This window comes from Antennarius striatus, chromosome 1 (genome assembly GCF_040054535.1).
Source record: "Antennarius striatus isolate MH-2024 chromosome 1, ASM4005453v1, whole genome shotgun sequence".
Classification (NCBI taxonomy): Eukaryota; Metazoa; Chordata; class Actinopteri; order Lophiiformes; family Antennariidae; genus Antennarius; species Antennarius striatus.
This window is the reverse complement of record NC_090776.1, coordinates 18,404,153-18,426,951: the sequence shown is the minus strand read 5'-3', so window position 1 is coordinate 18,426,951 and position 22,799 is coordinate 18,404,153. Positions and strand designations below refer to the sequence as shown.

Genomic DNA, 22,799 nt, shown 5'->3' with positions numbered 1-22,799 from the left:
TGTCAGTGCAAATCATTTTAGCTCAGTCTATTTCCTTTTTTTAAAATCGTTTTCACTGATACCCTACAACCGTTTATTGGTAAAAATCAGATGTATTCCCACCCCTGATACCTTTCTAAAGTGATTTCAGAGTCAAAAAGACAAAAAGAACTAAATATAAAATTTATTATTAGTCAAAATGTACAACAGCTGCATAAGCTAACTTACAGCTCAATTATAGAGGCTTTATTGTGCTTCCACTCTTTGAGAGTGGAATATCCAACTTTTGAATTTCATAATGAACTGAGAAAAACATACATAAAAAAAAGACACACTGGCTCACAGTTATCAAACTTTCAAAGCAGGAAGGCTATTGTGAACTCTATTTTAAATCTGTATCAGAACAAACAAGACTTAAAATGTTTTAAAAACCTCACCCAAAGCTTTTATCACCTGGAACATGCTAAACTGTTTCACTCCCTTAAGAGCATTCATTCATTTGGACAAGTCAGGAGTTAACAAGTGATTCCAACGGATCACAACTGATCCAAACAGTGCAGCGTCGTTCAGATTGTTTCATCTATCAAATCCTTCTGCTCTTAATTTACATCCTATAGAATTTCGATCTTACTGCATTTGCACTGAATTGCATCCCCTGCTAATAGTGAGATGTGACAAGATATAACATTACAAACGAATTAAAGTGCATTCCAACAAATTCACTGAAAGCTGAAACAAGGTTATGGTAATTCAATAGCCATTTAAAATTGACAGGAAAAAATGATCATCACCAAGAATGTACGTTCCATGTGAACAATGAAAAACTGTTCATATTCAATTGGTTAAGAAACAAGACATCTCAAATTTTCCATCCACTCAGTTCAGCACCTAGAATGGCTCCAAAATTTTGATAGTTTTGTTCTTCATATGCCTTTAGGAATGGTGTGTGTGTATATATAGTGCTTGTTCAGGTCACTTCTGTCTGTTCTATTATCTCAGAGGATGTTTTAGTCCAATTACAATAAAATGAATGACTCTTACGTAACAAATGACAGACTTCAGATCAGCTATCCAACTTAGAAATGATAATCAAGTAAATGTGGCCTATGGAGATGGGAGACAAACGTGGAACAGAACAAGAAAATCAGTATGCACTTCGTAGCCCGCTGCTCCGTGAATTTCCACCCCCTCCTGAGTGACTGTAGTAACCACCGCTTCCCCGACCTGCAACCAGGAATACATACATATCAGTCATCGAAGCACACATTTTTGGAGAAATAACAACTCTATTTGGATCACAGGAGTGTTTGAAAACATACTCATTTCGCCTGCTCCACTGGAGGTTGAGTTCAGAAACAGCTCAATATAGCGATGCTCTGTGGAGGAAAACAAACATATCAAAGAACATGGCGTGCTCGCTCATGGAAATGAAATTCTCCTGTTTACTTTGGAAAGTAGTTAAAAGTGTAATGGGAAGAAGTCACCCACGAAACACACTTTGTCATTTTACTTTACTTCTGATCAATTAAGCAAAGATATGCTTTTTAGAATTAATTCATTAAAATTTTTCCAACTCAATCAAGTTATCAAAACAGTAGTGGCTTATACATGTGTTCAATTCTATTTGTCACTATAACTGATCTCCTGTGCCGATGCTTGAGAAAGAAGTTCTGTGTAATGAACATTTAGAATAGTGAGTGGTATCACAAGAATAATCACAAGGACGGAGAACTGCAAAGTAAAATAAGTGGACGTACGCATGTGGTTCTTGTCTTTGGACATGGCTGCCACGGCATCTTCATGGGAGCGAAACTCCACATCTGCTTCTCCGGTTGATTTGCCGTTAAGAGCCACATCGATGTGGACCCTCAGTGGATTCAAAGGAGAGAAGAACTGCATACAAAAAGACGTACAGATACATTCTTGAACAGGCCGACACAAACAGATCAGCTGAAGCCATCAAAGAGTTCTTGTTTCAACTGTGACACAATTTAAAACTAAAATCCAGATAATCACAGATAATCATTAATAAGCATTTATTGCATTACATAATCACAACAACAGAACTTAAAACATCTCATATTATAATACTTTTAATCAATTTCCCACAGCTGTCAAATATCCAAGTACACTGCCCAGATTGATCCGTGGTCTTGAGCCATCCGTGGACCCAGCCACGACTTAATGAGGGAAGGAGGTTGTTGACAAAGATATTTGATATTCATTACTGTGCACTTACAAAGCACTTCTATGTGCTTTGTAAGTGGCAAAACCTGCAAAATCAAACACTTGTTCTCCCCTGTGTGTTCAGCACAATCTGGTAGCTTGTCTCATGGTAAGTGTTCTTACTTTAGCGATGTCTCCCTCTGTGGCACGGAAGGGTAAACCCCTCATATGGACGAAATGGCCACTGTGGAAGCTTGAACAAGAATCACTTTGACCACTGTAACCGTGGCCCCCCATCCCTATCCAAAACACCCAAACACATCCACATTACCACACACAAAATAAAAAAATAGTCACGTAGCTGGTAAAAAGATAAAAACTACTCATGTTGTAATGCCTTAACTCTACAAACTGAGGCTTTCAAACATTAACTCAGCATGTCAAAGGAACAGACCGTAAATGAAACTTGGACTTTACCTCTCCCTCCTCTTTCTCCTCTCACTCGCTCATCAAACATGCCGTTGCCGAAGCCGTAGTTGCTGAAACCATTGTAGCTGTCGAAGCCGCCGTAACCTAGAGCCACACCAACACAGACCGAGAAAGGAAGCTTTAATCTTCAAGAAAAATTAATACCACATCACGGTGAAAGCACTGATGACAGGAATGAAATAGGCCAACTGTAGGGACTAGGAGGGTCACTTAAAAAGAAATGTCAGACATTTATACACCTGAGCACGTTACTGATTTTACTGAAAGATACAATTTGTATTTAGATTCTTCTGTACTGTGAAAATGGATAAAACTGAGATGAAAACTGAAAACTCATAAAACTAACAAGAAAGCAAAAAATAACTTAAATATGCTTGAACTCGCTCAATGTGATTTCTCATATCTCTTTGAGGTAGGCTTGTTCACCTCAATGCATAACACCTGATTAGACACTTTTCCAGTGAAATATTAAGGAACTAATGTTAAAAAAGGTGAAAAATATTTGGATCTCAGCCTCATCTCAGTTTAATTTCTGCTTACCTCCTCCATAGCCCCCTCCACTCCTCATGTTGTCCATCAGACCCCCACCACGACCAGAACCCGGTCCAAAATACCCTCCTCTGGGTCCTCCCATCATGGGTCTATCGTACGGCCCTGGTCTCTGGCCTCCCAGCCCCCGCCGGGGCAGCTCGTAGTAGACCCTGATCTCATTACGGCTGCTCTTAAAGATCTCTATGTACCTGCAATAGAAGAGGTCCATGCAGCAGAACGGAGCGGAGGAAAAGGTCATGGCGTAGAAATGGTTGAAGTAGAATAAACACCAAAAACAAATTATTCCCTACCTAGTAGTTTAACTTGAAGCTGAGAATGTGAATGATTGGACCACACAACAGTTTCATTCTTAACAGGGCTTTGGGCCGTGGTTTAGAACGTCTATGCCAACCTCACCTTTTATTACTTACAGTAAAAAAAAAATCCTTTCAGGTGTTGTGTTGATTGATTCAATGATTCAGGGCTTGGCAAAAATTGGATGCCTTATGATAAACACTACCTTGCCTATCATCTGCTATACTTCTACACTTAATCCCCTCTTTCACAGTAATGCATCCGTAGGGTTCATGTCTACAGGGATATTAAAGCAACACCAAATATTGGTCTGATAATTAAAATGAGCTTCCAAGTCAACAGCAAAGCTTTCTATAGCATAAAAATCTCACACCAAAGTCATATATTACATCATTACCTTTCATTCCATGGATTATTTGATTAATCGTTTCATTAATCAACATGTTATCATTGATACAGTACATAAACCCATTAACCCTCCCATATGCATTGAACAGATACAACCCACATAATCATTGTTTAATAATAATTATGCACACCAACCCATGCTTATCATTGAACCATAACAGTGCCCATACCATAAATACCAAATTACTCCAATATGACCACCCATTATAACCTAAAATAGAAGCCCATCCCAGTCCAGCCCGTCCCTTTCCCGTCCGTCCCACCTGTGCCCTATTCTTTCCTTGTGTTTCCCCAGAGCCTTTTCTGCTATCTCCTTTGAAGCAAACTGCACGAAGGCTTCCCCTGTGCTCCTCCCCTGGTAGTCCACTGGCAGAGTAATCCCATTTGGCACGATTCTCAACCCTTCAACCCAAGCACACATAAATACATAGGTCGGTAGGTAGACTGATAGATATGTAAATATAACAACACCCACTGAATCACTGGACCTTTCAGGATTTTAAAAAAAAGGTATCATGACAGTAAATATCAGCTACAAATTGGTTTAAGTTGACGTTAAAAGGTTGGCATCTCAGATGAATAATTTAGACTTTGACACCCAGCAGCAGAATCAGACAATTACGGCCTTTCCGTCAGCAGCTATAACATCAAACAGAGAGTAGACAATTTTTTTTCCTTAGCAGACAACAAAATAAATCTCAGTGCTACAATCATTGTATGCTTTTAGATTACAAGAACATGGTAAGTAGCCTAGTAATAGTTGATAGACGGACAATGAAGTCATCATACTCTGCATGCCCTACAAAAACAAAAGTCAGAATGCCTTTGGGCCGTGTTACACAGACATGCTGAAAGACTGTTAGGAAAAATAATACCACTTTGTAATTGTACAGAAATCCCAAATGTAATAACACTGGCTCAGGTCTGGACAAATATAGGATAGCAAGTGCTAATTTACACTGTTGGGTTGCTAAGCAAAGTGGAAAACAATGTCTAAGTACAGCTGGCAGCACATTCTAATGAGAAAATCACCTACTGTTTTTCTGGTGTCATGGAAAATCAAGACATTGTGGCTTTAAAAGTCTACCTTTAGAGTTTGAAATAAATGAAATATCTGAAAGCAGATGATATCTTAAACTAACTTCACTGGAAATCTGCATTATTTTTCTTAACCTGACCAGAGATATTTTATCTGATACGGGAATATGTAAAAATACTGGCCAATACACGAGTGAATTCTTTTTAGCGGCTGCATGCACTGGACGTTTCTGTCCGTGCGATTGCTTCATTTGTCTTTCTTGCACTGGAAGTTCATGTAAAAGCTAGCTGCAGGTCTGTCAGCATCCTTTCACTGTAATGTTGATATAGAAAAGATTACTTTTACTGAGCAGCATATCTGGAAATACTACCCCTCACGTTAACATAAATGCTGTTTTATCGCTACACTGAAAGAGAGTAAAGTTCAAATTTTAATATACCTGAGAAGAACTGAACAATCTCTTCTTTGCTGCAGCCGTAGGGAAGTCCTCTAAGTCTCAGCATGCAACCACTGCAGCTGTCATAGTCAGCTGGACCGCTGCGTTTCAGCACCCAGTCCATCTCACTACGGTTTGACTTGAACACTGATTTAGGCACACAGAGAGATAGATTAACATGTAAAGACCTGATAGATCAACTAAACTAATCGTTTAATTGGAAGCTTTTCATTCACACAAGCTCCTCCACAGAGAAATCAGTAAAGGTGAGAACTAAAACAAACTGACATACTTTACAATCATTCTGAGAAAAAAGACCTTCAAACTTGCAGCAACTGTGCTTGTTGCACTTTCATTGTAATTTATATAACACATTAATTATTCAACAAGAAATTTGACACAAATTTAGCTATAATGTCAGTATGGTATGACTACGTTACTTACCCTCTATGTATCGGTGCCCCATGTACTTGCGGTCCTTGGATAGAGCATTCTTGAAATCCTCGGATGTTTTCAATTCAATAAATGCCTCTCCACTGGGACGGCCTTCTTTGGAGTAGGTGAAACACACTCCGTTTACTTGCCCAACAATGTCACAGTCTGGAAAAGCAGAAAGACTGGTGGAGATTTCCTTGAAATGATGCCTTTTCTGATACATGATCTGAGACCGGGTAAGAATCTTAGAAGATATAACTGGATCGATCAATTTGAACCATTTGGATTTCCCAGAAAGTAGAATCACATAATATACAATTATCATGATTCATAGGAGATGCTGACAGCCAAGGATTGTTGAAGTCTTAAACATTAAACAATAGGTTGAGATACCAATTTAAAAAATAGTCCTTTCTATGTTTAGGAACAAAACATGCTGAAGGAATGAAAGAAGAATCTAAGTTATAATCACAAATCAATTTTACTTAGAGATACAATGGGGTTGAGCACAATAGTGTTGCAGCACTGAAATCACTTCAGCCTGTTTAACACAGGGACTTTGCAACTTTGACAGTAAATACCATTCTCTACCAGTCCTTTTGTTGAACAAGTCATGGACAATGGGCGAACAATGTCGCTTCACTGTGTGACTTTAAATGGCGAACCAGTGTTCCATGAGCAAAACGAAGAATGACCTACAATGCAGCACAATCACCATCCAAACTGAGTAATACTATATTTGTAAGGAATGCATTAACATCACAAATAAGTCACTTTCCTGTTAAATGACAACTGAGCTCACCCTCTACTTCACAGGATGGGAGCTCCGACGCCTGGTGCTGCAGATCCATTGTATATACATTTTCAGTTGATTTTCTTATTGTTTGAGTTAACTGCTAAATTCTGCTAAATTAAACCTGCTTTTTAAGTCTTGCCACATTCATAATAATATTACACCTCTTAAAATACAACTTAAGGTTGCAGTGTTGTGCAAAGTTCAAGATAGGCTAACCAGCTTAAATAAAACTGTGAGGCTGTTATGGTGCGGTGCCACGATTTGAGATTCATCTCAATTTAAATGGGATGCCTCTCTGTCGATTTATTAAAACCACTGTCTTTTAATCTAGACGAACAACCATGGACGTGAAGACAAACCTCAAAGCATCGACACATTTTTGACGTAAAGAAACCCCAAAACGTTGAGTTTAAGGATAAAATTCAGTCTTACATACAGTGTAGACTGTTCACACCCCAAGTCTACAAGTAGGAGTAAAGTCTCACCTGAGAAGAAACTGGCGACCTCCTCCTGTGTGCAGGACCAAGGCAGTCCTCTGATCCGGACCACATAACCCTCCTCATTCAAAGACATCCTCACCGTTTCTGAAAGCACAACCCAACAACAATTACACAGACACATCATCTAGTGATTCCAGATTAACCTGACCTCCAAGCGCCCCCTGAGTGGAGGTCCTGGGACCCATGTGAGATTAAGGATAAAACAATTATGTGAAATTACCTGTGTACAAACTTGTCCATAAGTGATAAACTGCCTGCACTGAAATGGGTTTGCATTTAGTAAATTTGTTCGTTTGACTTATGTTTTAGTATTTAATACTATCAACAGCTATGAATGTCTTACATGGCACCTGGGATTATTAAATAATCTGAAATGACATCAGGATGAAACGGGTAATAATCGCTGGACGCGTGTTTCCGCAGCAGCCGGCTCCGCTAACAGCTACTTCCTCCTCCCAGCAGGGAAACCAAGTCAATCGAAAAGCGTTTGCGGACGAACACAAGTAGACTTTCCAACCTGGTTAAACATTTCCATAGAAATCTTAATTGGATGTCATTTATTCACAAACACACATTTATTTATGGCTCATGACGGAAAACTATTTTCAATCTGGTTTCCAGTTATGCTAACCGTTCATGTTAGCTTAACACTACCAGCTAGCATGCTAACAGCTAAAGCTAACTGTAGGACACTGACAGCGGTCAAACGTGGGGGGTCAACTACTCCAATTCTTGACGGACAGACGCGGTCAGAGAGTATTAACATGTCTGAAGACGGAAAGAAGACAGAAGACAAAAGCTTTGACCAGGAAATGATCTTACAGTCACCGATCCTCCCTGGTGCTCCTGTCCCGACCTCCAGGTGTCAGCAAACCCGCACAAGCTAGTTATCGCGAGGTTTGGAGACAACTTACACTACAGTAACTACAATGTTACTGCTCCTACTGCTAAAACTTACACTACTACTGCTAATACTAAATAAATAAATAAATAAATAAATAAATAAATAAATAATCCAACTCACCTGAACTACACCAAGCTCCAGCTTGATCATGGTAGAATCAACCTAACTGGACATTCAGTCTGCACTGAATGGAAAACATTATACTGTAGAAATAAACATGCAAAGGATTATGGGTAAATGCACTGGCATAGACCATGACTGAACCATGAGAGAAAAGCTGCTCCCAATAAACACCTGAACACTAGCGTCCACATTGATCTGTCTCATACTGACAGAACTTCAAATGTGTCAACAGGATGAAGACAGCATCATACTTTGGGTTTACATTATTTATTCACACAAATTCAAAAAAATTACAATATCATCAAAATACAGAAACATCCAACATAAAATTCCATGGCCTGAATGTCAGCTAACCCAAACCTGCCCCGATCATAATGGACTATTAATAAAGTAACACATCCTAGTTTATTAGCGTGAGATTATATGCTCAAAATGGTCCCAGCAGATTTAATATCTCGTCTTTTTTTTTTCTTTTCTTTTTTATACCAGGCGTCTTTCCTTTGTAATCATTCTGTCAGTGTGGAGCTTGAAATCTGCTTGTCTGGTCCGACATGTTTTAAAAGAGAAACTATTTCCATATCTATTACTGAAGGTCAGAGTACGTAATCAGTCACACTAACATCACGTCACTTCAGGTTCCATCCATAAGACAGCAATTAATTTGCAGTGTTAGTGTAAATTAGTGCAAACAAAAATTGAGGAAATATAAAAAAAATGCAGCACAATGCATGCATTTTAGTAATGAGATTTTTAATAACAAACCGCGTTGTTTGAATCCTAAAGGCTGTGAAAGAAGTCGATTCCATTGATTCCAACAATAATGTTGCTTAAGAGGTAAACAGGATAGCAGGGATTCCTGACAGATTATTCAGCACCCTGCAGACAGACAAACACCCGTGCCCTGTTGAAATCATCTAGTTATTACTGTGTAGATTGTGAAACACTCGTCACAGGGAGAAGCTCGGGATGGCTTTGTGGGCAGCTTGTGGGAGCTGAACAATGTGAAACAATGGTTCAGGAAATAACTTGGTAAAACCCAGGACAAGTACTGAGCAGAACTACAGTAAACGGTAAAAGAATCAGCTTCAGCAAGTGTTAAGATGTTTTTTAGATATACAGTACATAAAGACACAAAAATAACTAAGTATTTCAAGGATATCATGTTCTCTTGCTGGAGATGGTTGAGCAGTTTCTCCACAGGGTTGTAGCGTCGCAGTGTGGTGACAGAACCCACCATCACCAGTTTGTGCTTGGCTCTGGTAATGGCTACATTCAGGCGGCGCCAGTCCTTCAGAAGCTCTCCTAACTATGAATGGAGATGCAGGAGGAAATCAGCTCAAGTTCCCCCTTACTTGTTGAGTCACGTCGAGATGAACTCACAGAGGAGACAGGAAAGACAAAAAGGGAGCTTGGAAAAAGAAGCACTTACTTTTCCCTCCTCTGGAGTGCTCCTTACGAAGGAGAGAACAATCAGGCTTTTGTCCCGTCCTTGATATTTGTCTACCGTCTTCACCTCAACTCCAGTGAATACAGAGGACTGCAGAAGTGCAGAGATACACTTTAACTGCTGTCTGTAGGGGGCAATAACGCCTATATCTCCAGGCTTACATCCTGCCTGAAATAACAAGCAGATGATAGGATGAGTGAGTCCATTTTCAAACACCTTTATTTTCTTTCATAGCATATCAGAGCCAATGTTAAAATAGGGGTTGTATACACGGGGGGTGGTAAAACACCAGTAGCGGGTTGGACAGATTACTGTAATCCAAGAATTCAAATTAAAACTGTTTAAAAACAGTCTACTTTTTGTTACCATTGATGCAAAAGATATAGAATAAGAAATATAAATAGAAATATTCTGTGTATATATTGATTTAAATTTTAAAATAAAACCTTTATCATCAGTGAAAGCAGCTTGTGGATGATAACAGCCTCAGTGTGATTGCTAATTCCATTCTGTTCCACCGACTCCAGAGCTGGAACCTAAAAGAAGCACACACACACACACACATCCTCAACTCCCTTTCTAACCTCTCCCTCATAATGTCCTGTTGAATGTCTCATGTTCTGGTTCACCAGTGTCATGTTTAATAGCACATGTCATCATGTTACAGTTCTGTCACACTCATCTGGGTCCTTTAAGGTATATGGTTTTTTTGTATTTGTGTATCCATGTTTCGCAATTATAAGTTAAAAGTTGTTATTAATACTTTTTGTATACCAACCATTGAACAATCTAGGAAGCAAACAGGGTTGCTTGGCAACAATGTGGTCTGTATCCAAGCCAGGTCATGCAGAGGATCTGTCTTAGCGTGAGAACTAAGCTCTGATTGGACGGAGAGCAGGAACGGCAGCGTGAGCAGCGCGGTGGCCGTCTTCTGGGATCCACACTCCAGCCGGCCTCCGTACATCAGAGAGTTACTGAGAGACATTATCCGACTGCAAAGACCAACAAAACAATATTGACTGTATGATGGAGATTTACTGGGTAAAAGAACACAAAACTTCTATAGTACAAGTAGTCCTCAAGATAAGAACATTCGACTTACGAATGTTCATAGATAGGAACTGCACGCCTCCATACCTGACTACTGTAGTTCCCTTTTCTGCCGTAACCCCCCCCCCGCCAAGCAGCACCGCTGCGTTCACGCTTCTCCAACACTCATCTCCCATCTTTTTCTTGTACGTGTCTCTTTGGGCATCTCGGTGTGTCACACTTCATACCTTGGATACTTTACTGATTATCATGGCTGATAAATCAAAGAGTAACGCTCGTGGTTTTGGCAAAAAGCATAAGGTAAGTGATGATAGTGGTGATGATCTCTGCCTCCAAGCGACAGTAACTCCTCCTTCCAAAGCAGTTGTACCGGTCCTTAACTTTGAACCGGTACTGGTATAAAGGTAACTTACACAACAGTACTACAATATTTAATTTCATTTGTGCTTTGTTTTTATGTCATGTAATTGTTTCTGGTAAGTCTTAGGGAGTAGTATTTTTGTAGTATTTAGAGTAATAAAGACATTTAAATGACCTCAAATGACAATTATAAATTGAAATTTAATAAATAATAAGTTAAGTAATTGAGCTAATGAACAGCCTCTCAGACCCAACTGTGTTCGTAGATTGAGACCATCTGCATCATGATATGACTCATCACCATCAGTCTGATCACACGCTTTTCCTTTTGTTCTCAATTGATGCTCAAAAGGCAAAGGTTCAACATTTGATACATAACTACATAGATGGATATTAATGGTCAGTTATGCGATAATTAACAAAACTATATAGTTACATGATCAACTTGTTTGTCAAACACCACAATCTTAAAATATTTTCTTACTCTTAAGAGATTGTTTCAAAATTCACTATTGTGATGAGGACAAAAAACATTTGGATAGTCAAAAGAATGATTTACAATTAATGATGCAAGAAACGAGTTCCCCCTACCCCCTAAGAGTTTGTCTACCTGTTCATTCGGTACTGGACGTTGAGCTGGACCACTGCCTCGCTGTGGTGCTCCAGTCGCTTAAATAAACTTTCATCCATTCCACGTGACCTGGAGGAAAAAAAGGACATTCATTTCACAAAATCTGTTGAGCTGACTCCTGCTTCACCCATATCACGCTGACCAACACCACATAGACACACACACACACACACACACACACATCAAACCTAGCTTCTGGATTTTGTACTATTGGTGGAAGCTGTTGGTGATCTCCAACCAGGACAAATCTCTTTGCGTAGAGCAGGGGTCCTATAGAAATAGGTTGGCTGATCTGTGAAGCTTCATCAATGATGCAGAAATCAAATCGACGACGTGTGAAAATGGGATGCTTCAAGCCCATGCAGGTGGTTGCCAGGACCAGCTAGACAGAAAGAGAGGGTCTGAGTTGATCTATATATATACATCTATATATTAAAAAGTCTTGAAGCAAGATATTAGATTACAAATCCTCGATGTAAAATTTAAAAAAAAAAAAAAAAGTCAAATCTAACTTCTTTATTGTAAAGCTGCTCCATTTCTGAGAGAGTGTGAATTCCCTTCTTCATACTTTCCTCTGTGTACGGTAGGATGTCTGGATGAACCTGCAGGCGGAGAGCAAAAGAGAAAGTACAGGGGAACATGGTAAGAAATTTACACAATAAATCTGGACTTTTAATTTAGATTTTTTTGGGTGAACCATTTCTTTAATAGAAAAACAAAATGAAACAAAAAAACCCCCAAACAAACTTGAATCACACAGTGTTCACACATGAAGTAACTGCAGTGCACCTTATGTCCCTGACCAAGACGCAGAAACCCAACCCGGAAACGTTTCAGCTTCAGCAGGATGTTGTCCACGGCTGAGTGGGTGTAGCTCGTCAGCAACACACTCAAACCACAAGCATGAAGGATGCGAACCTAACAAGAAGAGCGAGGAACAAACAGATCGGGAGGGAAAGAAATAAAAATAGTGGAGAGGCGTTTAGAGCCGTAGTCTCACGGGGGTGTTGATGGTGTGGACTTGGGGTTTTGGTTTAGTTTACCAGTGTACAGATAGTTGTGGTCTTGCCAGTGCCTGGCATTCCAACAATCAGCGTGTAGTCTTTGGATAACAACACCTTCTTCATGGCCTGCTTCTGAGGTTTGTTGAGACCTACACAAAAAACACATACAGTAAGGAGAGGTTTCTGTGTAGGAAAAAAAATGATGAGGGAACTTTTTTTTTTAATATCAGTGCTGCTAATAAGTTAGAAGGTTTATTTTGGTGACTGTCTTTTGGCAAATAACTCATTTTCAACGTTTAGGGAAGAAGTTACGGAAAACACCATTCCACATTGAAGCAGATCCAGACAAAAGGATTGACTCCAGAAATTTTCTTCATTTAAAAAAAAAATAATAATTTTTTTCCCATCATCCTCTCTTACAATAGAACCGATTAAAACAAACTTTAATGAGAATTGGTAGAAATGTCAGGAATATGGTGACAAAGTACTCTTTACACAGATAAAGGCACAGATCAGTTATTTATTCATTGTTTCTCTTTTCCCCCCCCTTCCTTTTACAAGGTGAGGGACTTTCTCAGCGCTGATCTGTCACCAATAGACTGCCTGAAAGACTTTTCACCTTGGAGGATTTTGGCCACAGTGTCCTTGGCCTCTCTTGGAAGAACAGAGCTGAGGTTGGAAATAAACTCCGGAGGACGAAGGTCAACAACCAGCCGCCTCAAACGATCACTGAACAAACAGATGTGGCCGTTTAAAATGATCGATTTTCAGGACAAAGTCAGAGGTCTTCACACAACAACCAAACATAACACGTGTGAGGAGATAACTAACAGTCACCTGTCTAATCTCATGGGGTTACGTGGAACTTACCTTTCCTGACAGTTGTCCATTAGGTTGGACAGGTTTGTGAGGTGTGTACTGAGGCCCACCACACCTTCATCCCCATCCAGTCGGAACAAAACTCCACCAAGATTAGACAAGTCTCTGCAAAACACAATAATCCAACAGGTGTAAATCAGATTAGGGAGTTTAACTGAGCAGGTGTTGAAAAATAGTCCCAAACAATTCAGGTGTCCTTTATGCGGATTCATTCTCACCTGTCAAGAGTGCAGCTGATAGACGTCTTGCCGACTTCACGTAGGTATCCTGTCGCCAAACCCACCAGCCGACCGGTGACGTCACTAACAACAACACGATCCCCGCTAACCAAGTTGCTTTTGTCCAAACCCTCTGGCGGTACTGTGCCGGATCTCTGGAAGCAATGGAGGAAAACTCCTGCAGACTGCGCCGTCACTGGACCGCCGAGCTGCAGATTCCCCACACAGCCTCCATTCCTCTCACTAGAAGGGGAAAACGTTGAGCATTCAGGGACAAACAGACTGCAGGTGTTCATAAATTTAGAGAGCGTCTTACCGCTCCTCTGCAGACACAAGCCAGACATGCTTCCGGTCGTTCTTGGACTCCATGGTGGTCGCCTCAAGGCAGCAAAGCAGCAGCCAATGGGAAAAGTAACTTATGTGCAGGGGGGTCAGGTGACTCGTCTCCTGTTGCAGGAAATCTCGAACAACATCCTCGGAGATGTTTTCAGAGTTGTCATCGATCGCTCTGGAGACAAGAAGACAAATTAATAAACACTCAGGGGTTGTTGTTTTTTTTTTACGAAGATTAAAATTATTTTAGTTATTTTAAATGGAGAAAATTCATTTGAGTTACAAGTCCTTTTACTTAAGTGCTCAATCACAGAATAAAATAAACTCCTATCTTGACGTACGACTTAAACTGTTAATGTGTGGCATTAACATGGATTCAGAGCAGGTTTTAAGAGTTTACCTTTCATATAAAGCACAGTTTCTTCTCTGAGGACAATACTGGCATATTTGTCTATTTGACACCATATCAGGAAGTCTTGACAAATGGCTCCGCCCTGCCTCCTGCTCCACACAGTGGTGAATGTGATGAACCAAAGTGTTCCGCAGCTTCAAGAGCTCTGAGACAAACAGTGGAGCAATAAATACCATGGAGAAGAGGCTGCTGGGAAAGAAGTCAAAGCTCGTCTCGATGCGACTACAGCAGATCACTGAGTTCTTCACTGATACATAATAATAGGTTTCATCTAGAGTTAATGATAAGAGCATCAATGTGACTGTCCACAGCTGGTACAGGTAGGCTAAGCGTGTCGAGGTACTGCACCTCTGTGATCCATGTGACTCGGCACTACAGGGTGCAGGCTACCAGTCTTGAGGTAGAGTAGGAAGCCAGCTTCAGGATTATATCTTTCCAGGCTCATTAGAGTGTACAGGATGACCTTCGCACACAGAAACACAGAGACGGACATCCTGAATCTATCGCGGTGTGACTAAATGTTTCGTCTCAGCTGACCAAACGAGTCTGCGTGTGTGTCTGCCTTGTTAAGCAAGCTGCGGTCCACCAACCTGACTGCGGTGTTCTGTCGAGTTCGTCTCCTTTCCAGTTTTCAGTTCCAGGGGGATGGTCCTGTCCTCCAGGGCTGTCTGACTTCTGTTTCGTGGTCTTTGGATTCGAATCCGTGCCGTCACATCGATTTTACCTTTCAGACCAAACCTTGGAGACCACACGTTCTCTTCAATGTCTACCAATTCTGCAACCGTGGCAAGAGTTTCCGATTGTTGACCCCTGCTTGGATCTCTGCTGTTAAGGCTGGGGTCAGACAAACAAGCAATCCGCTCATTCAGCCGACAAAACATTACCAACATGTTTTAAATAGAAAACAGATTGATCCCAATCACGAAGGACCCGCCTAGCTCCCCCCTGGAGTTTCCCTGAGGACAGCTTGTGCTCAGAGTCTTTCGTTTTATCAGGTCAAGTCGAGGGGCGGAAAGATATCAGTTTACCCTTAAAGAGTTAGTTTGACGATGGCAAAGTTAAAAATAAATATGTAAATTAAAATATGTTCAACATCTGGTTCAATTCCTTCAATGTTAAGCTCTATTCTTAATCATCCAACCCGCTTTCCTTTCCATCAGATGATGAACAGATACATCTGACATGAAATAATATTGGTTTTGGCTTGACTAGATTTACTGAAAAGTTAACGATAACCGGATGAAGAGCAGACTAAAATGGAATCACTTTACTTTGAATAAAACTGATTTTCAGTGGATTGAAACCCTACGAGAAAGGAGCAAAATAATGTTAACTAAACCTTTTAGTAAACCTTTTATGCTGAAACAAACATACAGGTGACAAAAATACTATGAGTAATAAATATGCAGCACTGTGTGTGTGTGTTTGTGTGTGTGTGTGTGTTTATACTAACATTTTGAGACTGATGGCTTTTGGTGTTAGAGAACTGAGGTATTCCTTTGCCCACTGTTCTAATGAGGGCAGATACTCATACAGTTCCCCCTTCATCTCATCCTGACTGACGCCCAAACGATACCTAGAGGTACAGGGAAAACGTTACTGAACACAACAAACCCAAAAGACAAACAGAAAAGACAAAAGGATCTATCATCACAACGCAAAAAAGGGTTGAATCAACAGGAAGCCATTTGCTGGTGTTCAAAATGACTTTGATGATTAAGTCTTCATTTAAGTGCTTAGTTTTGAACGATGGAATCAATCCAGGTAGGGAAATACAGTATCTGCACTGTAGAATCTGACCACTTACATTTCTCCCAGATACTGAGGGCTACAGAGGGACTGATCAGCCAAATCAGACAGTGTCTTCAAAGAAAAATCTTTAGCTGTGGCTGCTTTTTGAAAGACTTCATGGACCATGGTGCCTTTCAGCATCTGCTTGGAGCCACCGTCAAAACTCTGCAAACAGAGAGAAGAGGAGACGACTAGACTGAGCACCAGTCAGGTTTTTAGTTTTACATCCACGTCTGTTCAGACTCCCACTGGGTGTAATGAAGCCTGAAGGTAGTACTTTATGTGCAGTTCTAAAGTTAGTAATCTAAAGTGTATCCAAGTTCATTTTACCTCAAGAAAGTAGTGCATCCCTGGGATGCGCTTTAAAAAAAAGTGTGCATCCCAACATGACATTTATGCATTCCTACAGCAATAACAGAATATACGGTAAAGCCATACGCAAGGATTGAGTTGTGCTGTTGGTACAATATAACAACTAAACAAACTTAGTTTTAATGATTTTGTTAATAATGGTGTCATAACTGTTAAAATAAAATGGAAAGAGTTAAATTATAAAGTATTTTTATCAAAATGCTAAAGTCCAGTCATCATTCTTAAAAAAAGAAACGGTTTTAGAAATAAAGGATGATGTAATGCAGTTTTTTTTCCTTTTGCTTTTCACTCTGTAGTTTGCCTTTAGTTCATATACAGTATTCTCCTGTGGACACTGCACCAAGCTGAAAGAGATTTCTCCACAAGCACATTTTTTATAAGTTGTGTGTGTAGAAATTTGTCATTTTGTCCTGGGCGCTGACATTTAGCCGTTCCTCACCCATGGTAACAATTGTGGTACAAATGTTCGGAGTTTTTCTGGTTTTCGCTCTTCTGTGTCTTTATCCATACTATTCACAGTAATATCTGTCTCTTTTTCTTCATTAAATTTTGATTGTTTTTTATACAAGAAAGCACTCAATGTCTCTTGTAAAAAGATAACATCAATTTTTTTTAATTGTAAGTATTTTAGGCTTGTGTCGCAGTGACGCACGCTGTCTGATGATCTTGTCTCCCTGTCAAAAAATGTGCATCAAAGACGCAAGGACGCATATTAACGAGAACACTGGTGTATGGTTTCTGCATGAGTACCAGTGAGAATCATGTCTTCACTACCAGAAATGTTTACAGTGGAGAACTGACAACTGACAAAGAGCTACGTCAACTTTTTTATAAAATATGATCACAATTTCTTCTCCTTTTTCTAGCTTACGATATTAAATATTGGGCATAAAAGCGTTGATGCAAAAGAATTTCAAGTCACCGTAGAGCTATGATAAAATCATAGCTTTGGTACAATATATTAGCCATTTGTGTCATACTGGTATAATTGCATCTAAGGTACAGAATTTTAGTTTTGACATTACAGTGATTATTAGTTTGTGACATCAGTGACCTCATCCTTTGACCTTGAATGCAACTGAGTATTTGTGCAATATCTGAAGTCATTCACCCGACAGATTCTGAAACAACAAAGCGGTATTAATCATCACGTCAGTAAAACCTTTTACCTTGAACATATCTCCCAGTACAGCTCGCCTCATGCATTGGATGGAGCTCGAAATGCTGGTACCTGAGATGAGGCTATCGGGCAGTAAAACCAGGAAGCCATGCTCCCGGTCTATTAACCAGGATCCACCGTCACCGTTGCCCTCCAGATGAACCACATCACCGTGGCGAACAGGCATTTCCTCCCTTGAAAGATATTTTTTGAGCAGGTTAAGATGAAAACAAGATGAAATAAATTGAAGACTTCAATAAAAACAGGCACCAGCTCATAAACAGCTAAGGTCTTACCAAAGAATCAGAACTTTCATAAGCTATCAACACAGGGAAAGGGAGGGGATAGAGACAGACAGGTAGACAAAAACATAGTTTCTACATCGCATCTGTATGTGATGATAAACTCTTCATCTAAGATACAAAGTCAAATGACTTCTCAAAGAATGACACACAGAGGGTTTATGTCGTAATTGTTCAGCATTTGGACTGATACGATAAATAATAATGTACTTTTATAAATCTTGAGTGTATAGTGGAAGGCTTGAACAGCATTACCATCCGTCTTTCAGCACACATTTCTCAGTCGGATGTAGAGATTTGAAGCATGAGATCGTCAGTGTTTTACGGCCAGGCCTCTCCTCCACCCCTAAAACCCAGTAGCGGTTGTTTCTTCCTCCAGTTAGGATCACATGTTCAGGCACCTTACTTTGGGGACAGAGCCGACGTATATCATATACAATGCTGTAGGTAATAGGCAGATGGCCTGACACCCAGACATGAGTGTTTGAACAGCACTTGAATGCATTTATACACCAGAACTGCATCCTGTTCCACAACTTCCGTTTCATCTCATGTCCCTTTACAATGAAACATTAGTTTTAGGTTTTATCGCTCACCCCAGGTAACTAATTCTCACCGTCTTTTGTTGGATTTTTCCTCGGAGACAAGACTTTCATTGTCCATCTGCTCTGCAAACCAGCTCTCATTCAGCCTCTCCTCCTCACGACATGCATCCGTTGTTCCTGCAGGTAGCATGTTGTGAAAAAGTTACTCAATGTAAAATTACTCACAATTTTATCGTAACACACAGGTCAAATCTAGTCTCTTTTGTCTTAAAAGCTGCATCCCTACTAATGACAACCTTGACTATAACCAAGGGTCCATCACCCGGACATTCAGGTCAAACACTTGATCAGTGTGGTGGGGAGAGTTCTGTCTCTTCCGTAGCACTTATACGAAACAACATTAAGCATTTAATGTATTGATTACAATGATATACAATCACAATGTTAAAAAGTGTACCTTCATTCTGTTTTTGACCTGATGATGTGCCATCGTCTTGTTTCACTGGAGCCAATGCTGTTCTTGTGGCTCCTATCTTGTCAGGCTCCGATTCGTCTCTTACCTGCATTACAGGTGTGATACTTTGTGCGGTATGTGTGCGCATGTGAGCAGTTGGGGTGTGAGTAATCTCAGTCAGTTGAGTGTGTGGGCTTTCTTTTGGATCAATGGCTTTCTGATCTGTTCTGATCACATCCAAACCAGAATTTTTTTCGGTTTCATCTTGCATCCAAGCAGACTCCACTGATGACATTTTGTTTTTGCTGCCATCGAGGACCACTTCAACTTCTTCACTACAACCCGCTGACTGGTCACTGGAGAAATGAGGAGTCTTCAAAGAACCAATCAAAGGTGGCGCCGCCTTCAGGTTGTTACTACTAAACAAAGCTCTTTCAGCCAATGGATTGGCAGCTCTTTGTTTTTTGGAATTGCTGGACTCTGGAGATGGGCTGAGGAGTCTTTTTGCAGAGCCTGAACATCCCTCTTCACTCATACTTTTTCTATAACCCTCTGATATAGCTCTCCGTACCCTGTGACCTTTGGATCGGGGACTACGACAAACTGAAGACAGCTGGCCAAACGTCTCGAGGCCTGTTACCTTTCTACTGGGCTGGGGGATCGTTTGACTTCTGCCTCTGGAGGAGGAAGCTGAATCTACCTTGATCTGACTTTTTGGGGTTTCGGGAACAGAAAGGAGAAACTCTGGTGAGGAGGGCAGGAGGTTTTCAAGGTCCAAGATGATACTCCTCTTTAACGGTGAATGTGGTCTGATGCCAGAGATTCCTCCATCTTTTATCTGAGTTTCACTTTTGGGAAGTGTACCACCAGTGATGGACAATTTTGAGGAAGATAACAAGTCCTATAAGAAAAGCAGTTGAATTTATTATCTGAAAATTATTATTGGTAAAATGCTTACATTCAACATTATACACACGGAATAATTATCTCCAAAAAAAAGTATGTGTGTATCAGAAATCAGTAGCAGAAAATCTGATACTGATGTCATAATATTAGTAGCAGATTTTCCATCAACACTTGGACATCAAGATGACAGTACAGAAAATGTGTAAGACCAAAAAAACTATTAACATTTTTACCTCTTTATGGTTTTGACAAGAAAAAAAGGCTGAGATGCTCCTCTGCCCCACTGATGCCTGCAAAAAAAACCACAAAGCAAATATTTAGAAGTTTCTTCCACATACATCATCGGTTTGCTGCTCTAAATGGGAGCATTTTTCCAAGTGGAGCACATTGGACATTTCAGGAGTAAATGACTGTTCCCATTCATTTAGAGAACACCTGCCTCTTAGGAGGCATGTTTATCCGTCATATGAACCCTCAGTTGTATAAAATGACAATTGTTTCGGCGTAAAGGGGAGTAAAAGGAACGCAATCCAAACACACACACACACACACACACACACACACACACACACACACACACACACACACACACACACACACACACACACACACACACACACACACACACACACAGCTGTGTTATCAAGAGATCTCAATAAAACATGAAAAATAAACCGTTAATTTATCTTACGGAAGTCTAAATCGGTCGTACCTTCTTGAGCCTGGTCCTGTCCATCTTGACAGACCGCTCCTCAGAGCGGACCGTGGCCGTCCGTCTCGCCTCAGACGAGCCGAGGATTAGCGGGATGCTGTCTAGCTAGCGGATCGAGGACGTTGTAAACCAAACGCAAACATTAGAGCAGTGTGGAGACTCTGCTGCTTCACGACCGAGAACCTGTCCAACAAAACGACCAGCCTCCTGGTTCAGACGGTGGAGACGTCTTAGTGACGATCTTACATCTACGGCGCCAAATTCCAAATTCGCGGAACGGAAATGACGTCACGGAGACACTTCCGCTAAGACACCCCGTCGCCTATTGGTGTTAGGCGCGCTGAACCTGGAGCACAGTGACGGCAGCGTGGAGCTGCCAGACCAGGAAGATAAAAACCGGGAGGTGATACTTTCACGTTATAACGTGAAAAAGTCGTATCACGAAATAACGTGATACGTCCCGGTTTTTATTTTCTTGGTCTGGCAGCTCTACGCTTCCCTACACAGTCAATGACATTTTGAAAAATTAAAGTTAGACCGGTTCTGCACATTTCTCTCAAAAGTTAATGAAAAACATGCTTTTAATTTGAAAGATAAAATCTAATTATTTGTTATCCAAAAGCTGATTGAGTCAATCCCCTGGATGTTAAGAACGTCCAGTGGATCGTCTCAAAACAGCTTTTGGATAACAATGACCTGGATGACAGAACCTACACAGACATCTCTTTTTTTGTTGGTCAACAAAAACAGGACGACACTGACACCTTCACAAAACCCACAATCACCCATTTAGACTATAAAACAAAAAAAGGTTCCTGATTATCTTTAATTTGAACCCCTATTCTAAAGATTTACCTTGGGAGTTGGTAGAGGCAACAACAGGCAGGTGTGGCAGGAAGTCCAGCATATTACCAACTACAAGGCTGACTCACCCCTGTGGTGATGAAGTGCTTTTGAGAAACTGGTTCGGAGTCTGTGTGTGGTACAGTAGAGGTACAGTGGTACAGCACAGTTCGTGCTGCATCAAGAAAGCAGTGAACATCACAAGGGACACATCACATCCTGGTTACAGCCTGTTTGAAACAGCTGACATCAGGCAAACCCTACTGGGCCATAAAAATAAAACCAGCAGACTGAAGAACATTTTCTATCTGTTGAACACTGCCAAACTCCTCTAAACGATGTACATACAGTTATACATACAGTATATCACTGCAATATTGAAATGTGACACTGCTAGACAGATACTTTGTATCATTCCAGACTGAACAAGCATTAGTGAATGTGTGACGGTCGTCTTCTTGCTTCTTTGTTCTTTTTACTATTCTGCACTAATAGAGGAAAATAAAGACAACCCTCAGTTTATTTTCAGCACTGTAGCCAGGCAGATTAAGAAACACAACAGTATTGACCCCATCATTCCTTGGAAAATGGACATTGATGACTTTTTTAGGTTCTTTCAAAATAACAAGACTTGGGATGAGATCAGTCATACACTGCCATACGTCAATCCCATAGCAGAGAAAACAGTTAAATCCAGCAGTATTCTGGAGTGTTTTCAGGTGAACAAAACCATCTCCTCAGCATTAACTGCAAATGTTGGCGCTCCACAGGGTTGTGTGAGCTCAGCCGTACTTATCACTCTTTACACTGACAGCTGTCATAATGCAGAATGTCTGAAGGTAAGAGTAACAGACCAGACCAGTACATTCTGAAGTACTCTGGTAACATGGTTTTAATTTCTCTCCTAAATAACCTCAGCGACGTGGGACTGCACCAACAGAGGGTAAATAAGGTGGTTGAATGGAGTGGCAACAACGCTCTCATCATAAACACAAAAAAGACAGAAGAAATTGTTTTTGGCACACCATCAGAAACACACAAACCGCCGGTTTTTATTCATAATAGCACTGCTGACAAAATTCATGTTCATATTTTCTTCCATTGTTTAGTTTTCTTTTTTTGTTGTTATCTTATTTTGTTCATTAGTTTAAGTTGGAATTTTGTATTTTCAGGGATTCTGTTCTCATTTATTAATTAGTTCAGCCCCGTTTGGGCTTTGTTTTACCCTTCCATAAGTTTGTAGTCTTGTTGGAAGGTTTT

The 22,799-nt window shown here is 40.4% G+C and overlaps 2 protein-coding genes across 5 annotated transcripts; both read right to left on the bottom strand.

Moving 5' to 3' along the window:
• Nucleotides 1-151: 151 nt before the first annotated feature.
• Nucleotides 152-8,177, bottom strand: hnrnph3 (heterogeneous nuclear ribonucleoprotein H3 (2H9)). Of its 4 annotated transcripts, XM_068320545.1 has the most exons (12): nucleotides 7,438-7,842; nucleotides 7,315-7,353; nucleotides 7,080-7,178; nucleotides 5,808-5,963; nucleotides 5,367-5,510; nucleotides 4,152-4,290; nucleotides 3,175-3,374; nucleotides 2,623-2,718; nucleotides 2,329-2,444; nucleotides 1,737-1,872; nucleotides 1,299-1,355; nucleotides 152-1,203 (listed from the first exon to the last, which is right to left on the bottom strand). In XM_068320545.1, exons 3-12 carry the CDS (start codon nucleotides 7,165-7,167, stop codon nucleotides 1,124-1,126), a joined length of 1,212 nt encoding a protein of 403 aa, XP_068176646.1. In that variant the 5' UTR covers nucleotides 7,168-7,178; nucleotides 7,315-7,353; nucleotides 7,438-7,842; the 3' UTR covers nucleotides 152-1,123. The 4 variants fall into 4 exon arrangements, with proteins under 4 accessions (XP_068176646.1, XP_068176642.1, XP_068176639.1 ...); XM_068320541.1 differs by lacking the exons at nucleotides 7,315-7,353; nucleotides 7,438-7,842 and adding an exon at nucleotides 8,119-8,177; XM_068320538.1 differs by lacking the exons at nucleotides 7,315-7,353; nucleotides 7,438-7,842 and adding an exon at nucleotides 7,917-7,972.
• A 192-nt stretch (nucleotides 8,178-8,369) lies between these two features.
• dna2 (DNA replication helicase/nuclease 2) lies at nucleotides 8,370-20,908 on the bottom strand. The gene is made up of 25 exons (XM_068315941.1): nucleotides 20,697-20,908; nucleotides 20,218-20,274; nucleotides 19,082-19,979; nucleotides 18,696-18,801; nucleotides 18,335-18,484; nucleotides 17,788-17,971; nucleotides 16,263-16,411; nucleotides 15,909-16,031; nucleotides 15,046-15,289; nucleotides 14,804-14,918; nucleotides 14,444-14,600; nucleotides 14,027-14,218; nucleotides 13,711-13,953; nucleotides 13,484-13,597; nucleotides 13,233-13,342; nucleotides 12,653-12,762; nucleotides 12,399-12,527; nucleotides 12,122-12,211; nucleotides 11,798-11,991; nucleotides 11,589-11,678; nucleotides 10,347-10,560; nucleotides 10,015-10,104; nucleotides 9,551-9,736; nucleotides 9,281-9,427; nucleotides 8,370-9,122 (listed from the first exon to the last, which is right to left on the bottom strand). The coding sequence occupies exons 1-25, from the start codon at nucleotides 20,718-20,720 to the stop codon at nucleotides 9,069-9,071; spliced, it is 4,170 nt and encodes a 1,389-aa protein (XP_068172042.1). The 5' UTR covers nucleotides 20,721-20,908; the 3' UTR covers nucleotides 8,370-9,068.
• Between the last annotated feature and the right edge of the window lie 1,891 nt (nucleotides 20,909-22,799).